Consider the following 25,007-nt stretch of genomic DNA (forward strand, 5'->3'; position numbering starts at 1 on the left):
GAGGAGGAGGAGGAGGAGGAGGAGGAGGAGGAGGAGGAGGAGGAGGAGGAGGAGGAGGAGGAGGAGGAGGAGGAGGAGGAGGAGGAAGGAAGGAAGGAAGGAAGGAAGGAAGGAAGGAAGGAAGGAAGGAAGGAAGGAAGGAAGGATGGATACTCTGGACATCGCTCCCCACATCTTTCATACACATGCATGGGACTGTGACTTTCCTGGTTTTGATCTTTGGTTATTCAAGTTCTTTTGTTAATCTTGTTTGGCAATCTTACACGCTCCTTTCTGCTTTTAATTTGATTTTGCTCTTAATGAACAAATCATAAATCACATTAGAAGAACTGAAGAAGATGAACTAAATTCACAACGATTTAAGAATGCCACGACTAGGGTTAAGGATAAACCCAGCAAGTAAAATAGTGTGGAAAGAGCACAACTGTTGGGGGAAAAGTAAAATTAGAGTTTATGCCAAATATTAAGATACAATTTACATTTACTAAAAAGGTAAAAATACAGGGCTGAGAATGTAGCTTACTAGTCCAGCACTTGTCTAGCAGGCAGAAGGCCTTGGGTTTGATCACCAGCAAATGTGCATGTTCACACACACACACAAACACAAACACACACACACCACAACTTAACTTTTCAAGATTCTAAAGAAGGAACAAGGGCTAGAGAGAGGCTCGGGTGGTTGCCAGCAGCAGCTGGTCAACGAGAGGAGCCATCACCCACTCCATGGCTCACAACCAATTTTAACTACAGTCTGTGGGGATCCAATGGCCTCTTTTGGCTTCTGTGGGTTCCAGGCACACACATCGTGCACAGATACCCATACATATGAAAATTAAAATAACTAAAAAAAATATTCCAAGCAATCTAAACCAAAGTATTTCCTAGAAACGACTCATGAAGTAATTTCCTGACTGTCTGCTCAAGCTGTTGCTTATCTGTGATGGGACGTGGGGTGAAGATGTTGAAGAAAAATGTCCACGAGGTAAAGAGAGATGCCATAGAAAAACCTGATTCCCACTGTTCCTCTGATCTTAGCGTTTATTTAATCTTACAGTAAATAAGCAGAGCATCTCCCACATTGCTGTCTGCTAACTGGCAGATTTGGGGGTAACCACCTTTCAAACAAGGAGCCACAAAACCAAGGGACTTTAATGTGAGCAGCAAAACCCTCAGACTTAAAAAGGCAACAACTCTGCCAAACATGGTGAAGTAAACAGCAGTTTAATCTGGAAAGGCATTTTAGGAGCTGGTGAGACACCAAACAAAATTTACTGGAGGCAGATGGGTCTGATTAGCGCGTCATGCTGAGATGGGGCAGCCAAAACCGTTCGATCTGGAAAAGCTCAACTTGAATGCTTATTTACGGCTATGACGTTTGACTCTTACACCTGACGCCCAAAGCGCTGCAAGAAGATCTAAAGGAAGGGCAAGAAGGTGGGGGGAGGCCTGCCCTGTGACATCTGAAAATGCTAGCCAAAGGCCTGAGACAATCAGACTCAGAGCGAATGCTTGTTTGGAAGAGCTGTTGCATTTTCTCAGGGAAGGACTTGAGACTTTGCTTAATTCACCACCATTCAAGTATTCTGCAGTCATCCCCAGAGGAAAAAACTAACACACTGTGCGGTTATGCCCAACTATATATAATTTACACATTTTAAAAATTCAGCTTATTTTTCCTAAGGCATTAAACTTTACTGGCCTGGCCAGGTACTTCAGTTTCGCCCTTCTGTCCTGTGTATAGGTTCTGCATAGATGTCAGAATTAATGCTAAATGGTATTTTTTTTCTTCGTCCTTGAAAGGTACTGGAAAATCTGCTTGGATTTCCCAACTTCCTAAGTTTTGTTGCTGCTCTAGAGTTGAACATCTGTATTACATCCCAGCACTTTGAAAAAAAAAATTCTAAAAAGTTCTGCCTTGAATATTCACTCTGTTAAACCGCCCCTAGGGATATACAACAACACTGAACTAAAATCCTCTCCCTTTCCATTTTACTGGTAGGAGCAATAATGATGATTATATTTTCGAGAGCAGAAATAAACATATGTAACCACTGAAATCCAGCATGGTGTTCAGACTTCATCATAAGAGCGCATGTCATGGGTTAAGGCTAGGCTCACAACCAAAAATATAAGAGCGTGTGTCAGAAAAAAAATATGAATGCTAGGAACATGAGAACATAATTTATTCTATTGTATTCAGAAGTGACCAAGAGTTCAGATATTTTTCCTTACTTGGACATAAGAGTTAAAACCTAAATGACATGACTTTTGTTTTAGTAATTTCCAAAAGAGGCTGGGCAGTGGTGGCACACACCTTTAATCCCAGCACTCAGAGAGGCACAGGAAGGAGGATCTCTGTGAGGTCAAGGCCAGCCTGGTCTACAGCGTAAGCTCCAGGACAGGCAGAGCTACACAGAGAAACTGTCTTAAAAACAAACAAACAAAAAAAGGTGAAAATATTCCAAGAGAAGAGTGGAAGCATGTTTTCTTGATTTTTAAGTCAGTATGGGCCACGGAGGCTCAGCAGGATGGACCACTGAGGCTGAGCTGGAGGGGTCACCGAAGCTGAGCGGACTGAGTGGGAATGCTACCTGGAGCTTGGAGAGTTCTTGCAGGGTAGGCTGCTCCACCTGTAACTTATCACCGCGCCGCTTCAACTCAGCAATTCCACCGTCCAGTTCCTTCAGTCCCTCTTCAGCCTGTTGTATGGCCTAGGTGAAATGTACAACATTTTGTTAGCATTTCTGCCCTCATAGGAGGTACGTGTTTGACTTTTTGGTCTACCACTACCGCCCAAAAATGATTTTAAATACATAAGAAGAAACTAACTCCAATAAAACATAAAAAGCATCCCTGCATACTACTGGAAAAAGGAGAAGGTATTTTATTATAATATGCATCAACCTTCTTAGGCAAGGAGGAAGGGTAGAGTTAGGGTGGAGAGATGGATGAAGAATGACCTCTTTAAGCAAGGGATGTGTAGATAACCACACCTACACAGGAAATAGTCTATAGGATGGCAGTGTGAACAAGGTATGTGCTTGAGATGTCTAGGGGACCGATGGTGCTTCCCGAAACACAGCAGAGCATCCCTGGAGACTGGACCAGGATGGCAACAGGGATGTGTAAGAAAAGTCGCTCAAGGAATGGTCCTCACTGTAAAGTGGAAAAACAAATTAGCAAGGATTAAAGGGGCTTGTCCAATGTGAGGTCTGTAGAAAGGGGAAACCTTGTCCTCGATTCCGGGGAGCTGAGAGTCTTGTCAGAATGGCAGCAGAAAATAAAACAGACCTAAATCTAATTAGGCACCAAACTTCATGAAGCAACTCATCTCTGATCGGGGAGCGGAGGAGGGAGGTGGCAGACCAGCAGGCCTGGTCTAAGTGGGCTTTTGGAAGAAGTACAACCCAGTTGCCCTTGACAATGAGAAGAGTCTGGACTCCAGATGGCAGATGAAACGTGTCCACGTTTTCCTTTCCTGAAAGCTCTCTGCAATAACAGCAAATATTTTGTTTGTTTGTTTTTGGAGTGCTTTCCTCCTTGAGTCTGCTGGGGCCAGGAAATGGGGAAGGCCACACGCCCAACATATTTTCAGAGTTAGAATTTGGACACATACATGAAATTTTACTAAGCCTGAGAAAGCTGAGTACTAACCTAGCAGAGGAACTGCGCAGAAAGCATGTAGAACACTGGGGGTCTCAGGGACTCGCAGGAGAAAGTCACAGAGCTAGGGAAAAGCTGCCAAGAGTATGGAATCTCCAGTCCCTGCTTCATGCCACATTGCCCTTTCCTTCCCGATGAGAGCCACAGAGCTTATTATCTGAAGAAGAGAAGGGGGCTTTCTAGACTAAGGGGTGACGGATATGGTGACAGCCTTAAATGCTGGATTCAAAGAAGGGAGCTGGAAGTGGTGGCTTGTGCCTATAATCCTGGCACTTGGGAGGCAGCTCACCTACATAGCAAGGAGGAAGGAAGGAGAGAAGAGAGGAAGGGAGTATTGGAGGGAAGAAGAGGCAGGAGGGTAGGGGGAGGGATGGAGAGAGACAAAAGGAAGAGAAGGAAGAAGGAAGGGAAGGAAGGGGTGAGAGATGAAAGGGGGAAGGGAGCGAAGAAAGAAAATAGGGTGTGGAAAGGAGAAAACACTGTGCATGAGGCCTCAAGTCTACTCTGTTTCAGGAAGGGCTGTGGTCACTCCTCTACTGTCTAGAGAGAGAAGGGTTCATAAGACCAACTGAGGAAGCTTAAAACTTGAACAGAAAGATCGTCCAACAAATGATGTAACGAACCAAAGATGTTATCTCCTCAAAATTGCTGTTCCATCCTTGCTTCAGGTTCCCATTCAACTGTTGAACCCCCAAGCCAGGTGTAAACAGACAGCAGAAGATGACCCTGAAACCAAGACTACCCAAGATGACAGACAGAGACAAAGCCGGCAGACGAATAAAGGGACCCAGGGAAAACAGATCATATGGAAAAAATAAACTCCAAACACCAAACCATGAATACATCCAGGTATATTACCAAAAAAATGCATTTGTTTACAAAAAGGGACAAAAAGAAAAAAGATCTCTCAAAAAAGATAATTAGAGCACTGGACAAGATAGGCAATATCTCATGGAAGAGTTTCCCCAGAGGAAGCAGATGAAAGAAGAAATAAGAAAGGCAGAAATCCAACCAAAAGAGCCTACTGAGTTCCCAGCTCGGGTGATAAAAATAGGCCCTCCCCGAGGCATGCAATTGTGATATTTTAAAACCCTGGGGACCTTTGGGAATTAGAAAGATTTTTGGTTTCTCAAGTCAGCATTGGAAACACACATCTACAAACTGGGAGAAATTTATGTCTGACCTAGAGTTCTATAAAGAGCCAAGCAGTAAAGTAGGAACATAGAATAAGGACATTTTGGGGAACTGATGAGGTAGCCAAGTGGGTGAAGGGATTGACTGGCAAAACTGATAACTGGAGTTCAGATCCCTAGAATCACAGAAAGCCAAACACAGTAGCAGGTGTCCATAATCACACTCTCCCACAGGGGAGTGGGAGGTGAAGACAGGGAAGCCCTGAAAGCTCACAGGCCAGCTAGCCTGGTATGGTCAGCAGTGAATCCTAACAGAAGAGACCTGCTTCAAATAAAGGAGATGGTGGGGGCCCACACCCAACACTGCCCTCTTCCTTTCCTACATCATAGAGATCATATTTGATCTCATTTTGGAGTAGAAAATTCCTTCAGGTCAGCAGCTCTCACTGATGTCCCTTCTGAACCCAGATTCCATCGCTGCATGTAGAATTGACCAAGTCAGCATCACTGGGCACATTCTCCAAACCCAGTGTTGACACAGAAAATATACAATGAATAAAAATGCTACAGCTTGTCATTAACCAGTCAAAGAACATTTGATGTCCCACAGAAAATCATATCTGCTATTCTGGAACACACCTGTACATACCTGTGTCTGTGATCTATGTATCTGCGATTCTGGGACACACTTGGACATGCCTGTATCTGAGACAGCTGTACATACCTGTATCTGTTCCACAATGGGCTGTTCAAACACATTTGCCAGTTTCTGCAGGATGATGTATTTGTTGTCAGCTAATGATGTGAACAGCACCTTCAGGTCATTCTGGGGAGGAAAGCAATAAAGGGAAAAACAATCTTAATTTATTCTTGAATGAAATTTGTTTAAATTGGAAAAAAGAATCAATACGTGGCTGGAGAGATGGCTCAGAAGAGTACCTGTTGCTCTTGTAGAGGACCAAGTTTGGGTCCTTGTAGCCATATGGCCTCTTACAAGTGTCTCTACCTCCAGTTCTAGGGATTCCAGTGCCCTCTTCTGGCCTTTTCTGGCACTAGACACCCCTGGGTTATATGTATACACATACACATGGGCGAAACACTCATATAGATAAAAGTATGTTCTTAAAAATGAATGTATACAAGCATCTTAATGTAAGGTGGAAAAGCAAAGTAATATAGAAACCAAGAAAGAAAACTGAGGGCTGGGGGTGCGCTGAGTGGTGCAGAAAAAGTCCCAGGGCTTGATCACTAGAAATAGGAAGGAAGGGAGAGAGGGAGGGAGGGAGGGAGGGAGGGAGGGAGGGAGGGAGGGAGGGAGGGGGAGGGAAGGAAGGAAGGAAGGAAGGAAGGAGGGAGGGAGGGAGGGAGGGAGGGAGGGAGGGAGGGAGGGAGGGAAGGAAGGAAGGAAGGAAGGATGGATGTGGGGCTGAAATGAGAATATAGTGCTGAGTGGGCTAGAAAAAAAGCAAGAGCTGTCACAACCAATACTGAAGCCAAGCTACAAGCTCAGCAACCAGCTAAATAGGAATCCTTCTGAGAGGACTGGAAAAATGATGAGTTTTTCATGGCTTCCAAATATGTTCCTGTTACTCAACAGCATTGAAGGGGAGGTCACAGGCTCCTAGAATTAGGACTTGTTTGTAAACAAAATGAAAGATATTTCTCACTCATTTGAATAGAGTCCTGACCACCAGTGATAGGGATATTCCAATCCCTCCATAGTCATCTATATACACTTAAAGCTGTATCAGTTCAGTTCATCAACTCATCCAGATGAGTAGACATAATCTAATACGGGTCAGAAAGGCAGTATGAACATTTATATTATACCCTTTTAGTCTTTTCAACAGGGTGTTTTCCTCATGTTCTATTGGACAGACCAGAAAATGGTATGTTCTCATTTCTGGAAGCCATGGTAACTATTAGCCAAGAAAACAACAATATGGTTGATGTAGAAATTACTAAGTAAGAATTGCTAGGTGAGATGACTTGACCCTTCATTATCTTATTATTAGGCTTCTTTCTCTCAGTTAAATTGGAACATGAATGTTTGAATTGCCAATTGTTGTTCATGACCTGGCCACCAACAAGTAAAAGCTCCTTGGCAGAAGAAAAACAGAGAACATGATTTAAAAAGCGTTTCATGATTACATGTCATTTCCATGGTCCCCTGCAACAAAATAAATTCCTAAGAAATCATGCTTAGTTCATATTTTTCAGTCATTGGATACAAAACTGCAACAAACATTAACTTGGTGGAAGCAATGGGAGAGAAGTAAATACACCTTGGAGAAGTTCACAACTGTAGGGCTAAGCAAGCCTCTTGCATGGAAAAGTTCACAACTGTAGGGCTAAGCAAGCCTCTTGCATGGTACAAACTAAGATGTTGCAATAATCTGGCATTTTTCCATATAGTAGATAAATTATAGAGTAAGGAAAATTAAGTTTTCATAACATAATGGTCCTTTCAACTTTACTGACACAGTCAGTGCACACTGGTGCAAAATGTAACGCCCAAATAATCAGCCCTGCTTTTCTGATTCCAAGTGTATTTCTCTTTTCTCGCTCTGTATCATGCAACCCAACAGGCACAGATGTGCAAATACTGCCACTCCTTTCTTCTGTGCCACAGTCACCACACAATCACATGCCTACCGAGACTCTTCGCAGCATATCTTAGTGCCACCCATATCTGGACCAAAACAGTTTCAGCAAAACAGTCGGCTCCCTTGGTCAGTGGCACAGCTAGCTGTCTGACTCCTTTGTCAAGACCTCCAGCTGGGCAAGTCAGAGTCCTTGAATTCCTTAGCGCCCCTCCTCTCTCATTCCCCAGACCCAGCCTCCAGCAAATGCCTTTCTACTCACTCTGCTCTCAGAAGGCATCTTGAGTTGAGCCGCTAGTCTCTGCTTGCCTGCTCCCCACCCCAACACCGAGCAGTGCTAAAGAGCTCCTGCCCTCAAATCCCATGGAGAAGAAACGTAAGCTTTCTATTGACTGGAGACCCTCTATTGTTTTTAACACTACTTAGTAGCAAAATTTTGTTTATAAAATTTATTGAGTGATCGCTGTGTATTAAAATCTACTGATCTCAATTATTTGAACTTGTTGAAGTCTTAACAATATTGTGAGGCAATGACTATGGGTTTGCCTTAATAGTTGAAGACACCGAGGATCAAGATAACCAAGCAACCAAGATCATACAGCACCAAGTGACAAAGCAGGGATTTTAAGCTTAGCATGGAAGCATATGCTGTAGAGACAAGAGAGCCTGGGCTACATAGTGAGTTGAAGCCCAGCCTGCGGGATTGGTTTTAAAACTAAGGTGAGCAAACAAGGCCAACAGAACAAAGGAATACAGGATGTTAACTTCAGAGAACTTATTCTTAATTTCCATTCTGTTTGAAAAACATTTACCTAGAGGAGATGTTACAGGAATTTAAAAAATGATTCATAGGAAAATTTGGGGACTGAAAATATAACCAATTAGTTTTAGTAAATATATATTTTATTATGTTTTTATTTATTTTATGTTTGTGTGCCACAGCACATGTCAAGGTCAGAGGACAAGATGCGAGAGTCAGTTCTGTACTTCCAGCAAGCAGGTTCAGGGGCTCGAGCTCGGGTCTTTAGTCTTGGCAGCGAGCACTTTTATCTACTGAGCCAGCTTGCCATTCCTCACTATATACTTTTAAGACTATAAATTATTTGACAGTGGTAATAATACTTCACTTTATATGACTATGTAGAAAGTTCAATGTTTCTTGGTAAAAGCAACATTTGATACTTCATAGCAACTTGTTTGACAAATCAGAAATGACGTCAGGTTCTCCTGTTTGCTGAAGTAGCATCAGTTGAAACCCAATAACTCTGAACAGTGCCCTTTCTATTGGGCATGGAGGCCAGCAACACTAAAAGTTTATCGGTGACCTTCCCATCTTTTTCCAGTGACCCGAGACAGAAAATGTTTCATAAGCACACAATTACATATCTGGCCCTGGGATTCTAATATGACAATAAAAGCTAATAAATCTGAAGGGTTAGAATTGGAAAGTAATGAAATAAGTTTCTAGTGTAATTCTGAGCGAGGTAGAAGAAATGTCTAGATGACAACCATTTCCAAGACTCTTGAGTGGTGAGGTTTGGGGTGTTTTCTATATTCTAGAACCTCCCGCATGTTCTTTGGGAACAATAATTAAAATCTACTATTACCAACTGAAAATTACACTAAGTGATAATTTGGCTTGTATTGGTTGAATTTAAACTTTTACTCAGCTCTTAGTTTGGCTGAGGGGTTTTCTCAACCTTCCAATTCTAAAAGCATGAAACTCGGCTCTCTAAATCTTGAGTTCAATCCACCAGGTTGACTGCAATGCTCCAGGACTTCATTATCCATTAAGAAGATGTTTGTAAGATGGGGCAGAGATAGCTCAGACATTAAGTGCTTGTAGGGCAAACACAGGGACCTGAGGTTGATCCTCAGAACCCATCTGAAAATAAAACAAAACAGTGCATCAGTGCACTTGTAGTCTCTAGCCCTGCATAGGCAAAGATTAGCTACCTGGGATTCACTGGGCAGCCAGCCTACCCTAGTAACAGTGAGTTCCAGGTCCCTGTGAGAGACCTTGCTCCAAAGCATAATGTGGGTGGGCCGGAAAGATGGCTCAGTGGGCAAAGAACTTTCCTCCCAAGTGCAATGACCTTAGGTCCTTCCCCTGGACTCACATGATGGAAGGAGAGAATGGACTCTCATGAATTGTCCTCTGACCTCAACATTCAAGTCAGGGTTACATGCATGTTTCCTGCCCCATACACCCATATTAAATAAAGACATGCATAAAGGTAAAAACCAATATAGGGTGGATGATTCCTGAGGAATGACACCCGGGGCGGACCTCTCTCGTCAACACTCATGCACATGCATGTACACGCACCCCCCTCACACATGCGCATTCACACACACACACACACACACACACACACACACACACACCCTCAGATACCCCGCTACACACATGCAACACATAATGAATGTTTGTAAGGTACTCGTGGTTGATAATCTGTTCTCTCGCTTACCTGGAAGTTGAGGATTTGCTGGAGGCGTTCCTTCATCTGGTGGCATCGCTGATCCACAACTGAATCCAGCAAGGATAGTCTGCCCAAAAGACAGCCCAGAGTATCTTCAATGACATCGCGGTTGTCACCGTCCTCTGGGAATGCTTGGGAAAACAAGTTCTTGTTCTTATCCATTTCTTCAGACATTTCCTTAATGTCCTTGGCAAGCGCCTAGGGTGACGAAAGCAGAGGTTCACCTCCTTGTTTAGACCTCTGTCAATCAAGTCGTGTTCCCCTAGAAACCTATGAGACCTCCCTCTTAGGAAGAGCTACACTGAGCTAAGCTGAATGGCCTTCATGAACTTCTATAGATCGCAGGGAAGTTCCTACAGAGATTTTTCTTGGGGACTTCATATCATTAGATGTTGAAAAAGATAAATTGACCAAAAAATTAAATTTTAAAAAGCGCTGGTAGGAAGTCCTTCCTTAGAGCTTGTGTTCCATACGGGGAGGATTTGAGATAACCCGGAGTTCTCTATTTCTCCTCCTCTCATATACGCATTAAAAAGAATGGAAGTGCAAAGCATGCATACTTTGAGAGCTTTTTATATTGAAACAATTCCGTTCCACACTTTACTTCTTAGTAACACACCATGGCACTTTATTAAAGGTGTCTGCTTCTTAATATTCTTTATATATAAAATTAATTGCCAAATGCCAACTTTGCAATTGCTGTGAAATTTCATGCACAGACAGAAATCATCAACCTTACCTCCTGGTGGATGAGACAAGCTTCCGTTTCTTCTGGCAAAAGTGTTGTCGTCACGAATAAACGTTCTTCAACGTCGTCCAACCAGGTTGAAGTGGCAGACACGCCATCGTACAGTTTCTGCTCCAAGTGGATATTCTGAGTTTTTGTTCCCCCTCCCTGGAAAAGAAGCACACACGAGATGCACAAAACAGATAAAGAATTAGTTTCAATCCAAGTGCAGTGATACACACCTGAATCCCAGCCCTTGGGAAGTGAAGACAAGCGATGAGTAGTTTAAGGTCATCCTCAGAGACATAGCCAACCAACAGTTTTGGCTACTGGAGACCATGCCTGCAACCCCTCTACTCCCAACACATCTTTCAATTAAAAACAAATCAATTATGGTGCTTCAAAAAATCACAGAGAAATACCAAGCAAAATGAGATTCAGGAATCAGCTGAGGCCCAAACACTCACCACTGGGCATCAGCAATCATGTGCAGAGATAGAATAATTTTGCAGAGAATAAAAGAACCCATCCCAGAAAGACAAGACCACAGCCATACCTGTGACGATGCCTCCTCGAAGGCCTGGTTCAGTCCATCCAGCAAGGACGTCACTGAAGACTTATCTTGAGTCTGCGCTTCTCCTCTGTACAGTGGTGCCCCGGCCAGGAGTCTGTTGGGGCTGCTGTAAAGCTGCGGGCAAACAGGGCCAGCTTACTTAAGAGTGAGCGAGCCGTGTGTAGCTTTCTAAGTTGGAAGTATGCATAAGGTAGGTTCTAGAAGCCTCATCCAGAGAAATATGAATTTTATAACTTACCACAACATATTACTGAGTAGCATGATCAGCTCTAGCAATGACCATGATTTAGAAACAATGAATAATGGTGGAGGGCCTGGGTGTTTACACAGTTACCCCTGAGATGTCTTCCCAGCTTTATCTCTGCCTTTAGAAAATAATTGATCCTAACGATCTGACAAAGACCGCGCCCTTTTCTGCTAGCATTCACTTCTTCTCCTCTGACTGCTTTTAGATCCCCCCCTATGAGGACTGTAGGGAGGACAGGCATTCAGATGCCTTGAAGACATCTCCACTCAAACACATTCCTATGATTTCTCACACACCCTTCATCCTCATCTTTACGGCTGACTACCCATCAACCTGTGAGCATGCCAGGGTCCTCAGGCCTGTAGCTTGCACCTGTCACCCAGTGCACCTTTAGATCATCAACTGTTGCAACCCCTCATGTAATTTCTGCTATCATGGCTTTCTGCTGTTATTTTCACCTGGCTGGAGGCAGCCATGCAGGTGCTAGGGCCTGAGCAGACAGTGAGAGAAACAGCAGGTTTAGGCCTCTCTCTAAGGGATGGAAAACAGGAATAAAATAAGCCTGTAACACAATGGGTTTATCTGGCATAGAACAGCCATGAAAGAATGAAGTCTCTAATCCGGGGCTCTACTTTCTACTTATAGCTAAAATAACGGGAAAATACTATGGGGTAAAGGCAAGCCAGACGCCAGACTCAGGGGGTCTACCCCAGAAAGTCTAGCTCTGGATGTGAGAAACTTCTGACCAGGTTTGTAAGGAAGGAAGGGCTAATTCAGGCAAAGGAAGGAGGTCTGTGTGAAAGACAGGATATTAGTGTCAGGGTGGATATGATTCTGCATGAAAATATCTGACAATGGCGTCCTTTCCATCATCAGACGACAGCTCCGGCAGAGTCAGGCCCGAGGCAGAGGACCAAGAGGCAGAAGGTCTGGCCTGCACAGCTCAAGCAAGAATGACAAGGATCTCAGGTTGCATGACCACCATCAGGCCATCTCCTCTCAGTTATCCCTGCCATGTTGTGTCCACTTTACAGTGCATGCCTTGATGCTCCTATCCATCCCCGTTCAACTACTATCCTTTGTTTCGTGTGCAGCCAGCTCCTCTGTCCCTTACAGACCTGGGCAGAGTGACGGGAATAGCACATTCTTCAGAACCAACAGCATAGACCCTAGGACTTATCCCGCTGGAAAAATCGCTGTCCTGGAGTGAGCTAGGTAGGCACTGCTAACTTAGAACAGAGGCCTGGGCCAGTGATCCAGTGCCCCAAGTCGCAGCTGTTGGAGGCATCCAGGCATACCGGGGTTCCTGGCTTACTCATCAAACCTTTAAACTTTCAAGCTCCTCTGACATCCCCCCTTGATTCCTGACTTCTGCAAAGGCTGAGCCAATAATTACTACTTCTCTGGAACTTTCTGTTGCCTGTTCAGCTCCCTTGGACTTTGTATGTTTGGTGGAACCAAGCCGAGTATCACACACTATCCACCCCAGCAACCAGCTTTCCAGATGCGCCAATAACTGCCCTACCTGACCACCGGCTTCTCTCTCTCTCTCTCTTTTTTTTTTTTTTGCAAGACCCCCTAAAGCTCCAATATGTTTCTCATTAAAACCTTCTGAAAGTATTCAATACTGGAAGTAACAGTGGAAAGTGCGTTGACCTGGCAGCTTAGTTTGAGATTTGTGGAAATCCTGTTGATATGTATATCCTTGGCTTGCAACTATAATTTTCAATGTTGAAAAATTAAATTGAGCTTTAATGGTTCAGGCTAATGAGAAATTAGACATTAATCATTTTTGAGTAAAAATACTACATACAAATCAGATAAATTTTCACATACAAATACAAGTATTTGGGGAAATGTGAAACACGCCCTGTTATGGAAAATACATGATGAATAACTTGGTTCAGGTTTGTTCCAGAATTATTATGAAAATACAGATTACTATTCTGCTTTATGCCCTTAGCATAAGCTGTGTATCTCTTACATTAGTTAGTATATAAAAGCTAAATTTAGGCAGAGTGTGGTGGGTTCATGATTGTAATTTTAGTTCTGCAGAGTCAGAGGTAGAAAGATCAGATGTTCAAGGCAACCCTCAGGAACATAGCAAGTTCCAGGGTATGACCTGGGTCATACAAGACCCTGTTCCACAAACCCAAAGGGAAAGAAAGAAAGCAAGCAAGCAAGCAAGAAAGAAAGAAAGAAAGAAAGAAAGAAAGAAAGAAAGAAAGAAAGAAAATGTTTGATACCACTTGCTCTTGTTCCTGTTCCAGAACGTTTTGTAGCAGTTTCTGCTTGGTACTAAATTCTTGATGTAGACTTTCCCATTTCATTCTCATCTGGTCTTCAGCACATGACTTTGTCCCTTCCATCCCCAACTCCTGGGATAACACAGCAGGTTTTTCACTATTAGAAGAATAGAGAATCTAAGTTTACAATGTGTGAGATAAAAAGAAAGAAGAAAGGAAGGGAGGGAGCGAGGGAGGGGGGAGAGATGAAGGAAGGAAGGGGAAAAACGAAAATGAGACAGATAACTTATTTGGTATTAATAGACCTGGCCTCAAAAATTGGAAAAAGATTCTTAGTCATTGGCTCGCACCTTAAAAAATATAAATTAAAATAGAAACATTGAGGCAATAAGCATATTCGTCTTCACATATCTGGATCACAAACACGTGAGTATTAAAAATGCGTTGAAAATGGCCAAGTGTGAAATAAAATGACTGTCAGCTTCAGAATCAGGAGGTACAGTGTGACCACTGACCAGGGTCCTGTGACAGATAGGCAATAAACTTACTCAAAATCTGGACAATGTTAGTTTTTTTACCATGAGACCAAGGGACATTGCGGACACACTGCGGAGGGACAGATGAGGGGCCGGAAGCAGTGCTGGGTGAGGAGTAAGGCTTTCAATCTCTGATCTGAGGCTGGGGGCCGCGGTCGTGGTAGAGCGCGTGCCTTGACATGCATGAGGCCCTCGGTTTCATCCCCCTCGTGCGGGAAACAGGACGGGCAAGCAGAATTCCTGTGACAGCAGTTGGCACTGTGGGTAACTTGTGCCACATCTCTGAGCCTCAGTTTTCCCAACATGTCAGTGACCATGGCATCCCTGCAATGCAGGGGTATTTTGAGTGTTTGTTTCTTGGGCTTTTAAAACAGGGTTTCTCTGTGTAACCTTGGCTTTCCTGGAACTTGCTCTGTAGACCAGGCTGGCTTTAAACTCACAGAGATCCGCCTGCCTCTGCCTCCCGAGTGCTGGGATTAAAGGTGTGCGCCACCACCACTTGGCTCATGTTATGCAGTTTTGACAGTTAACTAGAACATATGTGTTTTCAGAGCTATGTGTGATGAAATGACGATCCTTCACTATGTGGGGTTAGTAATCCATGTGTTGACATACACCGACCGTAAAAATCAATATTGAAAAAAAGTACCAATAATTGTATGAAACTTTTAAGAAAAACACTTTCAAATGGAAAGTTTTAAAGCTCCTATGAAAGTAAGATTCCTTATGGTGTTTTTTCTGTGTTTGCTACAGTGTACCCATCTCCATTCATTAGGCTTGCATGAAAATTCAGTATCAAACCAGGGGGGCAGTTACCGTCCAGATTCTTCTATTTCCTGAGTGACATACATAAAAACAGAGCAATTAGACTTCAATTAGAATGTGGTCTTTTCATTTCTCATGGGAAAATATTCTCTCGTGTCAACGACTTCTCGGTTGGTTTTCCTTTGTAGCCTTTGAAATAACTTGAGATTGACCAGAGCCTGTGAACTGGACTCCATTGCACTGAGGGGTAGTTTCTCTAAGAAATTTATATAACCAGTAAAAAAATGTGTGAGTTGTATTTTTTTTAAATGAATCTTCCACAGAAAGCTAGCCTTGCAGGACAAATTTCTTTTTGCATGAGAATAATATTTGGAGACCTAACTTGTAGATATTTATCTGCCATTTGGGTTCCACCCAATGCTGGAGGCCAAGGAGAAGGGGAGGGGGCAGGAAACAGCAGCAACATTTTTTTTTTTTATAACCACAAAAAAGTTGCACAAGATTCCCACAGCTCTTTTGTGGAACCAATTGTCTGCCAAGCAGACAGCACGGACAGTTTTCTAAGTAAGACAGAGAAGGGAAAGAACACGAGAAACTGTGGGGGATGTGTGAGCACCTCAGAGGCCCTGGGAGCGGTAGAGGAGTGAGTGAAGAGACGCCCCGCTCTAGCAGCCTGGAGAAGCGTCCCCTTGTCCAGGGCTTTACGGCTGATGCATCTTAAAGGCCTTAATACAAACCCTGTCCTGCTTCAGATTTTAAAGGGAGCTTTTCTTTGTATCATTATCAAAACGTTTTTGCAATGCTGATTGCTGCTTATTATTCTAACTCTATTAATAAGCGAGCCAAGGTCCCAAGGGGAGCGGCTCAGAAGACAGGTATGTCCCATGCCTGCAGTTCCTTCAACTTTCTACCTGTGGGTACTCCACTTTTTCTTCTCTACTATTTCACCTCTTGTAAGACTTTCAAAATGTCCACTCCAAACCAGGTCCCCAGATTCCAAAATTTTACATGTAGAAATTATAGGGAGAGATTTGTTAAGGAGCCATACCACTTAATCTGTTCATATACTGATTTTTTTTAAAAAGGATGTTCTAGGTGAGTTCTTGAAAGGAAAATGCTCTGTGGTTAGGTACAGTCACCAGTTGGAAATACTATAAATCCAATTTGATCTCGCGTTTCCCATTTGACTCAGAAGATGGGTGTCCCTGGGACAGGTGTGCTGCGCCTCCAGGAAGGCAAACTCATTAATCATTATTATTAGGCACTTTTCTATCCACACGACAAATGCCTGGCAGTGTGGGTGTGTCTAATATCACAAAGTGAGGCGGGAGTACCTTGTGTGGAGGACTGGGAAAAGTGACTAGAGTGAGAGGTTCAGTTTTTCAAATGACAGGGAAACACAGCAGGGAGAGAAACTGCAGACTTTCAAAGCATACCCAAGGCCTTCCGAGCTGTCCACGGCAGAACTCTGGGTCAGAATCTCCTCTCCACGGCTAGCAACTGAGCGGAGGAGGCTCTTCTGCTCAGCTAGCTCCTGCTCGAACTCCTGCACAAACACAAACACGGCTGTCACCTGAGAGGACCGTCTACCGTCACCGTCACTGCTCTCTAGATACAGAACGTCAAGAGCTTGAACAACTGTGAGGCTGAGCACAGGGTAAAAGACACAGCCTAGGCAAATTCTCCTCTGGGGGAGAAAAAAAAAAAAGCATCAGGAACAGAAAATTTTTTGCTGGACAATGGTGCCCTCGTGTGGTCAAAGATGTTCCTTTCTTTCAAAGTCAATGCTGCCTTGAGCTAGCCAGGACAGAGACTCCATAAGACATGTAAGTCTTCAACTTTATTAGCTGCATTATCAGGGGATCTGATTTGACCTTTTACTTATTCACAGTAAATTTGCTTAAGTTTGAGTTCTCGACAGGAGAAATACTTAAATATGCTTTTTACACGGAGTTAGTGTCCCCAAACAAGTTAATCAACAGAAATCATTTGTATCATAACCATTTATGATCTGATCTCATGAGGCTTCTACTCACAAGTAAATAAAACACATTTTATGTCTTAAAAATATGCATTCCAGAGCTTTGCCCATTCTCCGAGGCCTTCCTGGGACTTCATAACTATGACAGAATAGATGTAAACAAGGTCAAATCAGAAAGCAAAGTGTCCCCGAGGAGGCAGGTTACAGCTGAATCTTATGGCTTCTGGATGGCCACTCATCAGCTATGGAGAAGCATGCGAATAGGCTGGGTATGCCCTGCTTCATTTGGAAATAAAGCAAAGTTGGCCATGAAGAGCTGTGACGAGGCTGGGGATGTCACCCAAGGCCTGGCCTGGTTTCCACTCCCAGAACTGAAAACTAAACAAGGCTACATCCACAAAACCTTGATTGTAGGAACAACCCACTCAAGTTCTTCCCACGGCAGAGCTGCCGTCCAGAGGATGGTAGGAGATGCTTTACTTTCTGTTGCTGGAGGCTGCTTTGCCGCTGATGGGTCCGTATGGTACGGGCTTGGGCCAGCCATTCCTGTACTCCAGGGCTCTGAGTAGCTGTGAGGTCAGCATCGTTCTCTTCTTTCTCTTGTGTGGCTCCCTGCTTTGAATGAAATAGGATGAGAATCGAGGGTCAAACCACCCACAGGAAAACCTCACCCCAGTGGGGCGAGGACTCCTCCAGTGTGGTTTGTATGACTTCAAACCACCACCATCTGGACATGACACCACCTATTTTTAAAAGATGGTAACACGAAACACATCTTAGTTGTGTTTTTAGTTGTGACAGTTTTAGGGATAAGAAGAATAGACAGATTGTGCCCAGAAGCATTTACAGGGAAGCCGATCTTTTTCCCAAATAGTCATCAAATAGTTTTCCAATTTTTTTCCACATAAAACATAAAACACCCCTCTTATGAACTGTTTTAAGTCACACAAAGGTAAACTGTTACCCAGATAATCCTTTCAAGTCAACATTTGCTGCCCTTTCTCTAAAAGCTTTCCCCTGCCACCATCTGCCCACGTCACATGGAATCCACAATAGGTACACTAGCAAGTACTTGCTTCCCAGTGAGTTTTCTAGATGATTGTCAACCAAAGAGATCAATGCCTTTGAGAATCAGGAAGTCCACAGCTGAGTTTACATCCTAGCATTCAGGAAGAGCAAAGCGTGATGACTAATCCCTGACTATTGGCTTGGCTGGGGGGAGGGTACACAGGAGAATTGTAAGGCATACTTCTCCATGTGTCTGTAGGTCATGAGGGCTCCAACCTAACCCATGATTTTAATCTACCCATGGATTCAACATCTAAAAAGACAACCAGGAAGTAGTAGAACCAACCAAAAAGCAGTCCAGTTATGGGAAGAGTGACACTGGTGGCATTCGAAGGGGACATCTTGGTCCTGGCCCCATCCTACTACTCTCTCTGGGTTTTTTATTTTTTATTTTATTTTCATTTATTTATTTATTTATTTATTGCCTTGCCAGAGTGGAGAAGCTTGACTTTGCCAAGCCCATAGGCCATCATGTCCTTGCCTTGACACTAATGCCAGCATGAGGTCATGGAGTCAAACCTTAGGAAACATGAACAGAAATCTTTCATCCTTAATGTTCTTTCTGTCATGCATCTAGTCGTGGTACTGAAACGTTTAGTAACACGCAGCAAGAGCTTCTAACGTGGCCGAACATCCTCTGCCCTCTTCCCCAGCCTCGCCTCTTCAACTGATCTTTCAAGAGCTGCAGGAAGTGGTCAACCACCAGAACAATCCTCTGAGCACTTCAGGAGGAAGGAAGTCTTAGCCCACCCCCACCTCCGACGGCAGTGCATTGCATAAGAAGGCAACACTAGCTCAATACAGTGGGTTAAAATATAAAGAAAGGACAAAAAAAAAAAAAAAAAGAAAAGAGGACATGGAGTTGGGAGGGAGATGCTTTGAGCTGGGAGGGAGATGTTTTGAGGGTCTTAAGGCAGCTGAGGCGCTGAGTAAGAAGTGAACATGATCAAGAAATGTTCTACACTGTGTATATGTATAAAAGTTTCAAAGATTAAGTAAAGTTGTAAAAAGCTACCAAAATTAAAAATATAAAATGTTTGTAAAAGAAAGTATAAAGAAAGCAAGAAGAGTTGGGCTTCAGGCTCCACCTATGAATACCCGAGGCTTGAATTAATTCTAGGACTCTTGATTTGTGAATGTCTGCTATTCAAAGAGATCTGTTTATATACTTCTGTATAATAAATAGGTCCCGGTGGCCTGGAGGCAAAGACAGATTTCGTTGAGCTCAAGGCCAGCCTGTTCTACAGAGCAAGTTCCAGGAGAGCCAGAGCTACATAATAAACACATAGTGCCCCATCCTGCCCACCCCCAAACAATCAATAGCTCCTGTTCAAACAAGACTTTTTTGACGACATTAAAATTAGCAGAAGCTACGGAGAAACCCTGTCTCGAAAATCCAAAATAAATAAATAAAAATAAAATTAGCATAATAAAGTGTCAATCAACTGTGGGCACAGCACTTGCCACCCTACAAATTCAAGAAGTTACCTGGGAGGTTCTGAAGGGACTTGGTGTGATAATCACATGTGGCAATGCTAAAACATGCTGCGTTCTCGCTCTATGCCATGACCACTCCACCCACCCACTGCTTCGTGGCTGCTTTGGTAAAGTTTGGCTTGGGAAAAAGCTAGAAAGCGGTTACCCAGGCAACCTTCTTGTCTCATTATCTTAACGGGATGCAAAAGGCCCCACCAGTCCCATTCCTTCCACTGAGACTAGGGGAGAGTCAACACCTTTCTATCTGCTCACCCATATTTATTGATATATTGTCTGCTTGCTTGTAATTGAATATTTTATTTTTATTATTAATATTTTTTTCAAGACAGGATTTTTCTGTGTAACAGTTCTAACTGTCCTAGAACTCACTTTGTAGACCAGGCTGGCCTGGAACTCACAGAGATCCTTCTACCTCTGCCTCCTGAGTGCTGGGATTAGAGGCGTGCGCCACCACTGCCCAGCCTCACCCACATTTATATACGCATGAGACACTGCTCTTGGAGGTCAGTGTACTTTGCCAAGAAGCAGTTGGACAAGGTGTCAGCCTCCAGGCATTTATACCAGCCTGCTCTGGGGGGAACCTAGCAGGACACGTGCAGCAGCCAATAGGAGACAGTGTAGCTACTGCTGTCACTAGGACGAGCATGTTCCCTATGCACATACGCCATGCGCCTTTCTAAAATGCAAATCTTTCTTCTTGCCTTCTGCACTTGCTCAGAGGCTGCCTCTGCAACTGCCCCCCCCTTCATAAATCTCCCACGTGAGCTCTGTTGCATAGTGACTTTGTGGCGGCCCATGGCTCCAACCTGCCAAGGTAGCCTTCTGCTGCTAAATTACCACACAAGTGCCTCGGTGGGGATGCAGACAACTGACCAACATCCAGGAAGGGCTGGGTACCACACAAGGGCCAGAAGGGAGAGAAGCAAGGCAAAGGGACAGACAGTGATGGGAAAGGCTTGCTAGGCTGTTCTGGGAGCATCTCCAAAGGAGGACAGCTGCAGGGAGTGTGGAAAAGTAAGAAACCTGGAACAGAGCTAAGGGACCAGAACAGGTCCTACACAGAAACATAATTGAGAAGTTGGGCAGTGGTGGTCACACCTTTAATCCCAGCACTCAGGAGGCAGAGGCAGGTGGATCTCTGTGAGTCTGAGGCCAGCTTGGTCTACAGAGTGAGTTCCAGGACAGGCCCCAAAGCTACACTACAGAGAAACCCTGAACCCCATCTTAAAAAAAAAAAGGAAAGAAAGAAAGAAAGAAAGAGAAAGAAAGAAAGAAAGAAAGAAAGAAAGAAAGAAAGAAAGAAAGAAAGAAACATAATTGAGACCGCATGGGAGAGGCCACCATGGCTAGAGTATAATGAGGGGGAGAGGGGAGAGGAGAGCTAGGTCACCCAGCTCTAAAACAGACACTCCACTGTCCCTTGGTCCCCCCAAGGAGGCCGGCAGATAGAGTCTACCACTCCAGTTCACACAGCCCATCTACGGAGGCCCTACTTTCTCTCTTAGATCCAGCAGTCTAACCCACCACTCCAGGGAGAGAGCTTTGGTTTTCTGTACCTGTGTTTTCTTTCCTCCAAACTCATAATTCATGGTTTTGCCAGCTCCTTTTATGGCAACGTGACACAAGCGAGAGCCATCTGAGAAGATGGAACCTCGATCGAGAAAATACGTCCACAGGATGAAGTAAGCAAATCTGTGGGCCATTTTCTTAATCAGCGACTGATATGGGAGGGCTCAGCCCATTGTGGGGGGGGGTGCCACCCCTGGGCAGGTGGTTCTGAGTGCTACAAGAAAGCAGGCTGAGCAAGTTACAGTGAGCAAGCCAGTAACAGGCCTCGGTATCAGTCCCTGCCTCCGGGTTCCTGTCCAGATTGAGTTCCTGCTCTCCGGGCTAGAATGTGGCTCAGGATGCATTGGCCAAATAAGTCCTTTCGTCCCCAAGTGGCTTCTGGTCCTGGTGCTTCATCGAAGGCAATAGAGGAACGACAGAGACAACATGACTATATCTTGTCTCTTTGTCCCTTTGGTGTCACTGTAGTATAATGAAGCAAGCCATCAAATGTAGAAGGAATGTTCGGGAGCCCCATGTGAGTGCCTATGTACTGAGCATGCATTTTCCTTCCCTTAGCAGGATCCAGCTTCCCAGCTAGAGATGTTGGATCAGATAGAGCAAAAGGAGTGTGCTTTGGCCTAAAAGATGCTGTTTGCATGCTATTTGTATCTTGCAAGCAATTTGTTTGGAGTGGGTGACTCATCACGCCTCGTTCACTAAATGACCCTCCTTCCCAGGAATTTCTCCCAGTGATAAATGGCTATGAGTTTAGGTGAGTGGGCTTCGGGCACAGGCGATTGAGGAGTACCACCCTTGCAGAATGAGCTCCCAGAGACCCTGGCTCCCTAGGGAAGGGAGAAACAGCAACGTAGAAACCCTGCAGAATGACAATATGAGACACACAGTGACACCCCAAGGAGTCAGCACACCAGACTGAGGTCCCCAGTCACAGATGTTCCAGCTGTAAAATACTGGTCTTGGCGGCCGTGACCTTTTTTTATCTTCCCTCCTGGGATCCAGGCCACATCCTCTCCGCTATTGAATTCAGCCAAGGTCTGTTTCCCAGAACCCATCTGGAAGATCCCCGTGGAGACGCCTCTCAGGCTACAGAACCCCCTCATACTTCTACTTGGGTTATTCTCCATGGACGGCCAGTGCGTGTTCCAAATCGCCAAAGAAAGCCTGTGCTTGTGAGAAATGACAGCTGGGATGTGAGCCTCACCACCTTTTACACACACAGATGGACTTGCAGATTCTATGAACTCATCTGTCTGGCTGAGCAAGCCCACAGTTTCAGATGAAGAAAGAAGAAAGGAAAAAAAAAAAGACAGCATCAAAAACTGCGTCTTAGTATGTGTTTTCTGTGTATTTATATTTGCTTTTTAGTTAACAGACTTTTCTGACTCGGTCATTTTAAAAGCCAAGACTTGACCCTCAGCAAGCAAAAGTGACTAAGAATCTAGTTCAGATTTCAGCTCTTTCCCCTAGGGGTGAGGCAGTCAGGACAGGGGAATGCAAGCCTGGAAATTGCTTCCCTGGGGTCTGAGAAAGGCTTTCCCTTCTGCCTCGGTAGGAGGAAGTGTGGGGGTGTGTCTCACTAGAGACTCACTGGGTGGGGCTACCTGGGAGGTTTGTCTTGGAAAAGTAGGACAGTCCACCACTTTTCTGGAATGTTCCCTGGAAGAGCAGAGAGACTTGGGAAACGGTAAACCCCAGATGAACTGCTTCTTCATAAGGAAATTTACTATTTTTTTATTTATGTTCATTGTTGTTTTGCCTGGATGTTTTTCTATAAAAAGGGTATTATTAGGTTGGAACTGGAGTTACAGACAGCTGTGAGCTGCCATGTGGGTACTGGGAACTGAACCTGGGTCCTCTGGAAGAAAAGTCAGTGCTCTTAACCACTGAGCCATCTCTCCAGCCATGCAGTTTGCTATTTATTTGGGGTGAACTCTATGCTACTTCCGTGGGTGACATTGTGTAAAATGATGTAAGCCTATTATGAAGACAGTCATCTTATAATTCAAGAAATATTTTCACACGTCCTTAAGTCTACATTCCTTCATGTCTGTCTGGGAGAAAGGGAGAGATTGGGTCTGCACTGATATCCAAGGGAGTTCACTTTGTATAACAAAATAAAATATTGGGCAAAAAAGCATTATACTCCACACATATACAACAGCATTGAGAAATAGGGGTTAAGAGTGTAGCTCAGGGGCACAGCGGATGCTGAGATCCACAGGACATTTGATCCTAGGGTAGGGGACCAGAGGAAGAATAGAAAGACAGAAGAAAGAAAGAAGAGAATGGAAGGGCTCCCCATGCCCCTGTGCCCTGTGCCCTTTGCCCTCTGCCAGGACTGCCTCCTCTTTGTCCTACAGCTTCTATCCCAGTCCACTGTGGGGAGGGACATAGCATGTCACTCCTCTGTTCCCCAACAGTGGCCTTTCACTTCTCTAACAGTTAGGGTCAAAGTCTCTAGGACACTTGTGATGCTGTCCCAGGTCCTTCCTTGGCGCTGACACCTGATCCCTACCGTGACACTAAATGGCAGGACATTGGGAGGTGACTGCCATGGTGGTTATCTTTGTTATAAAGGGAACCCCACAGAGCCAGCTAGCCTCTCCCTCCACACAGAACACAGAAAGAAATAGCATCTATGAGCCAGAGCAAGATCCCTCACTGGACGCTGAAGCAGCGGGTCTCTTCATCTGAGACCAGATTCTCCAACAGTGTGTTTTCTGTTTAAGAACTACTCAGGGGAGATTTTGCTATAGCAAGCTAAGACATTTAAGACAGAGTTTAATTCCATTTGTTCCTCTTACTCCACTCCAAGCCACACCAGCTTTGGGCAGACCAGGTTTATTCTCTCTGGCAGTCTTCACAGTAGCTTTCCCTTTGGCTGGAATGCTCACGCGTGTACACACACACACACACACACACACACACACACACACACACATATACCTTGTTCACTTCTTCAAGGTGAGTTCCAGCTACAGAGCAAGACCCTATTAAATGAGAGGGAAAGAGAGATAGGGAGGGAGGGAGGGAGGGAGGGAGGGAGGGAGGGAGGGAGACAGACTAAAGGGGAGAAGGGAAGAAGTGGGGAGAGACAGAAGCTGCCTCTTCAAGAGGGAGATGGAAAAGGAAAAACTCAGGCTAGAGGAAATGGGCGTGGCTTGTCTCTTAAAGGGACAGAGCAGACCTAATGGTCTGTTAAATTTTTTAAGAACACCTTTAATCCCAGCATGGGGAGGCACAGGCAGGCAGATCTCAGTGTGTTCGAGGCCAGCCTGGTCTACAGAGTGAGTTCCAGGATAGTTACACAGAAAAACCCTGCCTCGAACTCCACCCCACCACAATGCAGCCCCAAAATTTAAAGGCATAAAAAATTACATGGAGCTTTGTTTATAGTATACACAATAACTTCTTCAGATGAAAAGTACTTGAATTTGATCTAACAACTGAGTTCTTCCCCAAGAACAGTTTCTTTTCCACAGGATCACCAACTCCAGGCTACAAGCTGAAGGAAACAGAACGCCTAGACAGGCTTCCTCTTTCCACAGTCCTTATCCCATGGCAGCATCCAGGTCTCGTCAGCATACAGTCCTAATACAAGCCACCACAGCTACAGCCATGGTCTCTTCCCTACAGTGTATTAGCATTCCAGTCCACTTCTTCTGTCAGAAAGTGACAGTCTCTCCTATCAAAAGTCATCCAGAGAGGCAGGCGGACCTCTGTGAGTTCGAGACCTGCCTGGTCTACAAGAGCTATTTCCAGGACAGGCTCCAAAACCACAGAGAAACCCTGTCTCAAAAAAAAAAAAAAAAAAGCAAAAGTCATCTAGGCTTCCTGCTACCTACTCGTGGTGGGGTGTGTGGATTCCTGCTACCTACTCGTGGTGGAGTGTTCAGTCCTGGGGCTTGTCCG

General features: G+C 44.4%; 1 protein-coding gene across 12 annotated transcripts in view; it reads right to left on the bottom strand.

Annotated features, from left to right (window-relative positions):
- Syne1 (spectrin repeat containing nuclear envelope protein 1) overlaps positions 1–25,007 on the bottom strand; it is a 461,878-nt gene that overhangs the window by 105,471 nt on the left and 331,400 nt on the right. For 8 of the 12 annotated variants that reach the window (XM_050135800.1, XM_050135793.1, XM_050135799.1 and 5 more), the window contains 8 exons: positions 17,439–17,573; positions 16,414–16,523; positions 13,677–13,833; positions 11,166–11,297; positions 10,622–10,777; positions 9,871–10,080; positions 5,521–5,622; positions 2,592–2,711 (listed from right to left, as the gene is read on the bottom strand). In XM_050135800.1, the coding sequence (XP_049991757.1) occupies positions 2,592–2,711; positions 5,521–5,622; positions 9,871–10,080; positions 10,622–10,777; positions 11,166–11,297; positions 13,677–13,833; positions 16,414–16,523; positions 17,439–17,573 (1,122 nt within the window). The remainder of the gene's footprint in view (positions 1–2,591; positions 2,712–5,520; positions 5,623–9,870; positions 10,081–10,621; positions 10,778–11,165; positions 11,298–13,676; positions 13,834–16,413; positions 16,524–17,438; positions 17,574–25,007) is intronic. The other 4 variants (XM_050135794.1, XM_050135798.1, XM_050135792.1 and 1 more) reach the window with 1 other exon arrangement.

This window comes from Alexandromys fortis, unplaced genomic scaffold, assembly GCF_014885135.2.
Source record: "Alexandromys fortis isolate MF-2015 unplaced genomic scaffold, M_Fortis_MF-2015_v1.1 scaffold_23, whole genome shotgun sequence".
NCBI lineage: Eukaryota > Metazoa > Chordata > Mammalia > Rodentia > Cricetidae > Alexandromys > Alexandromys fortis.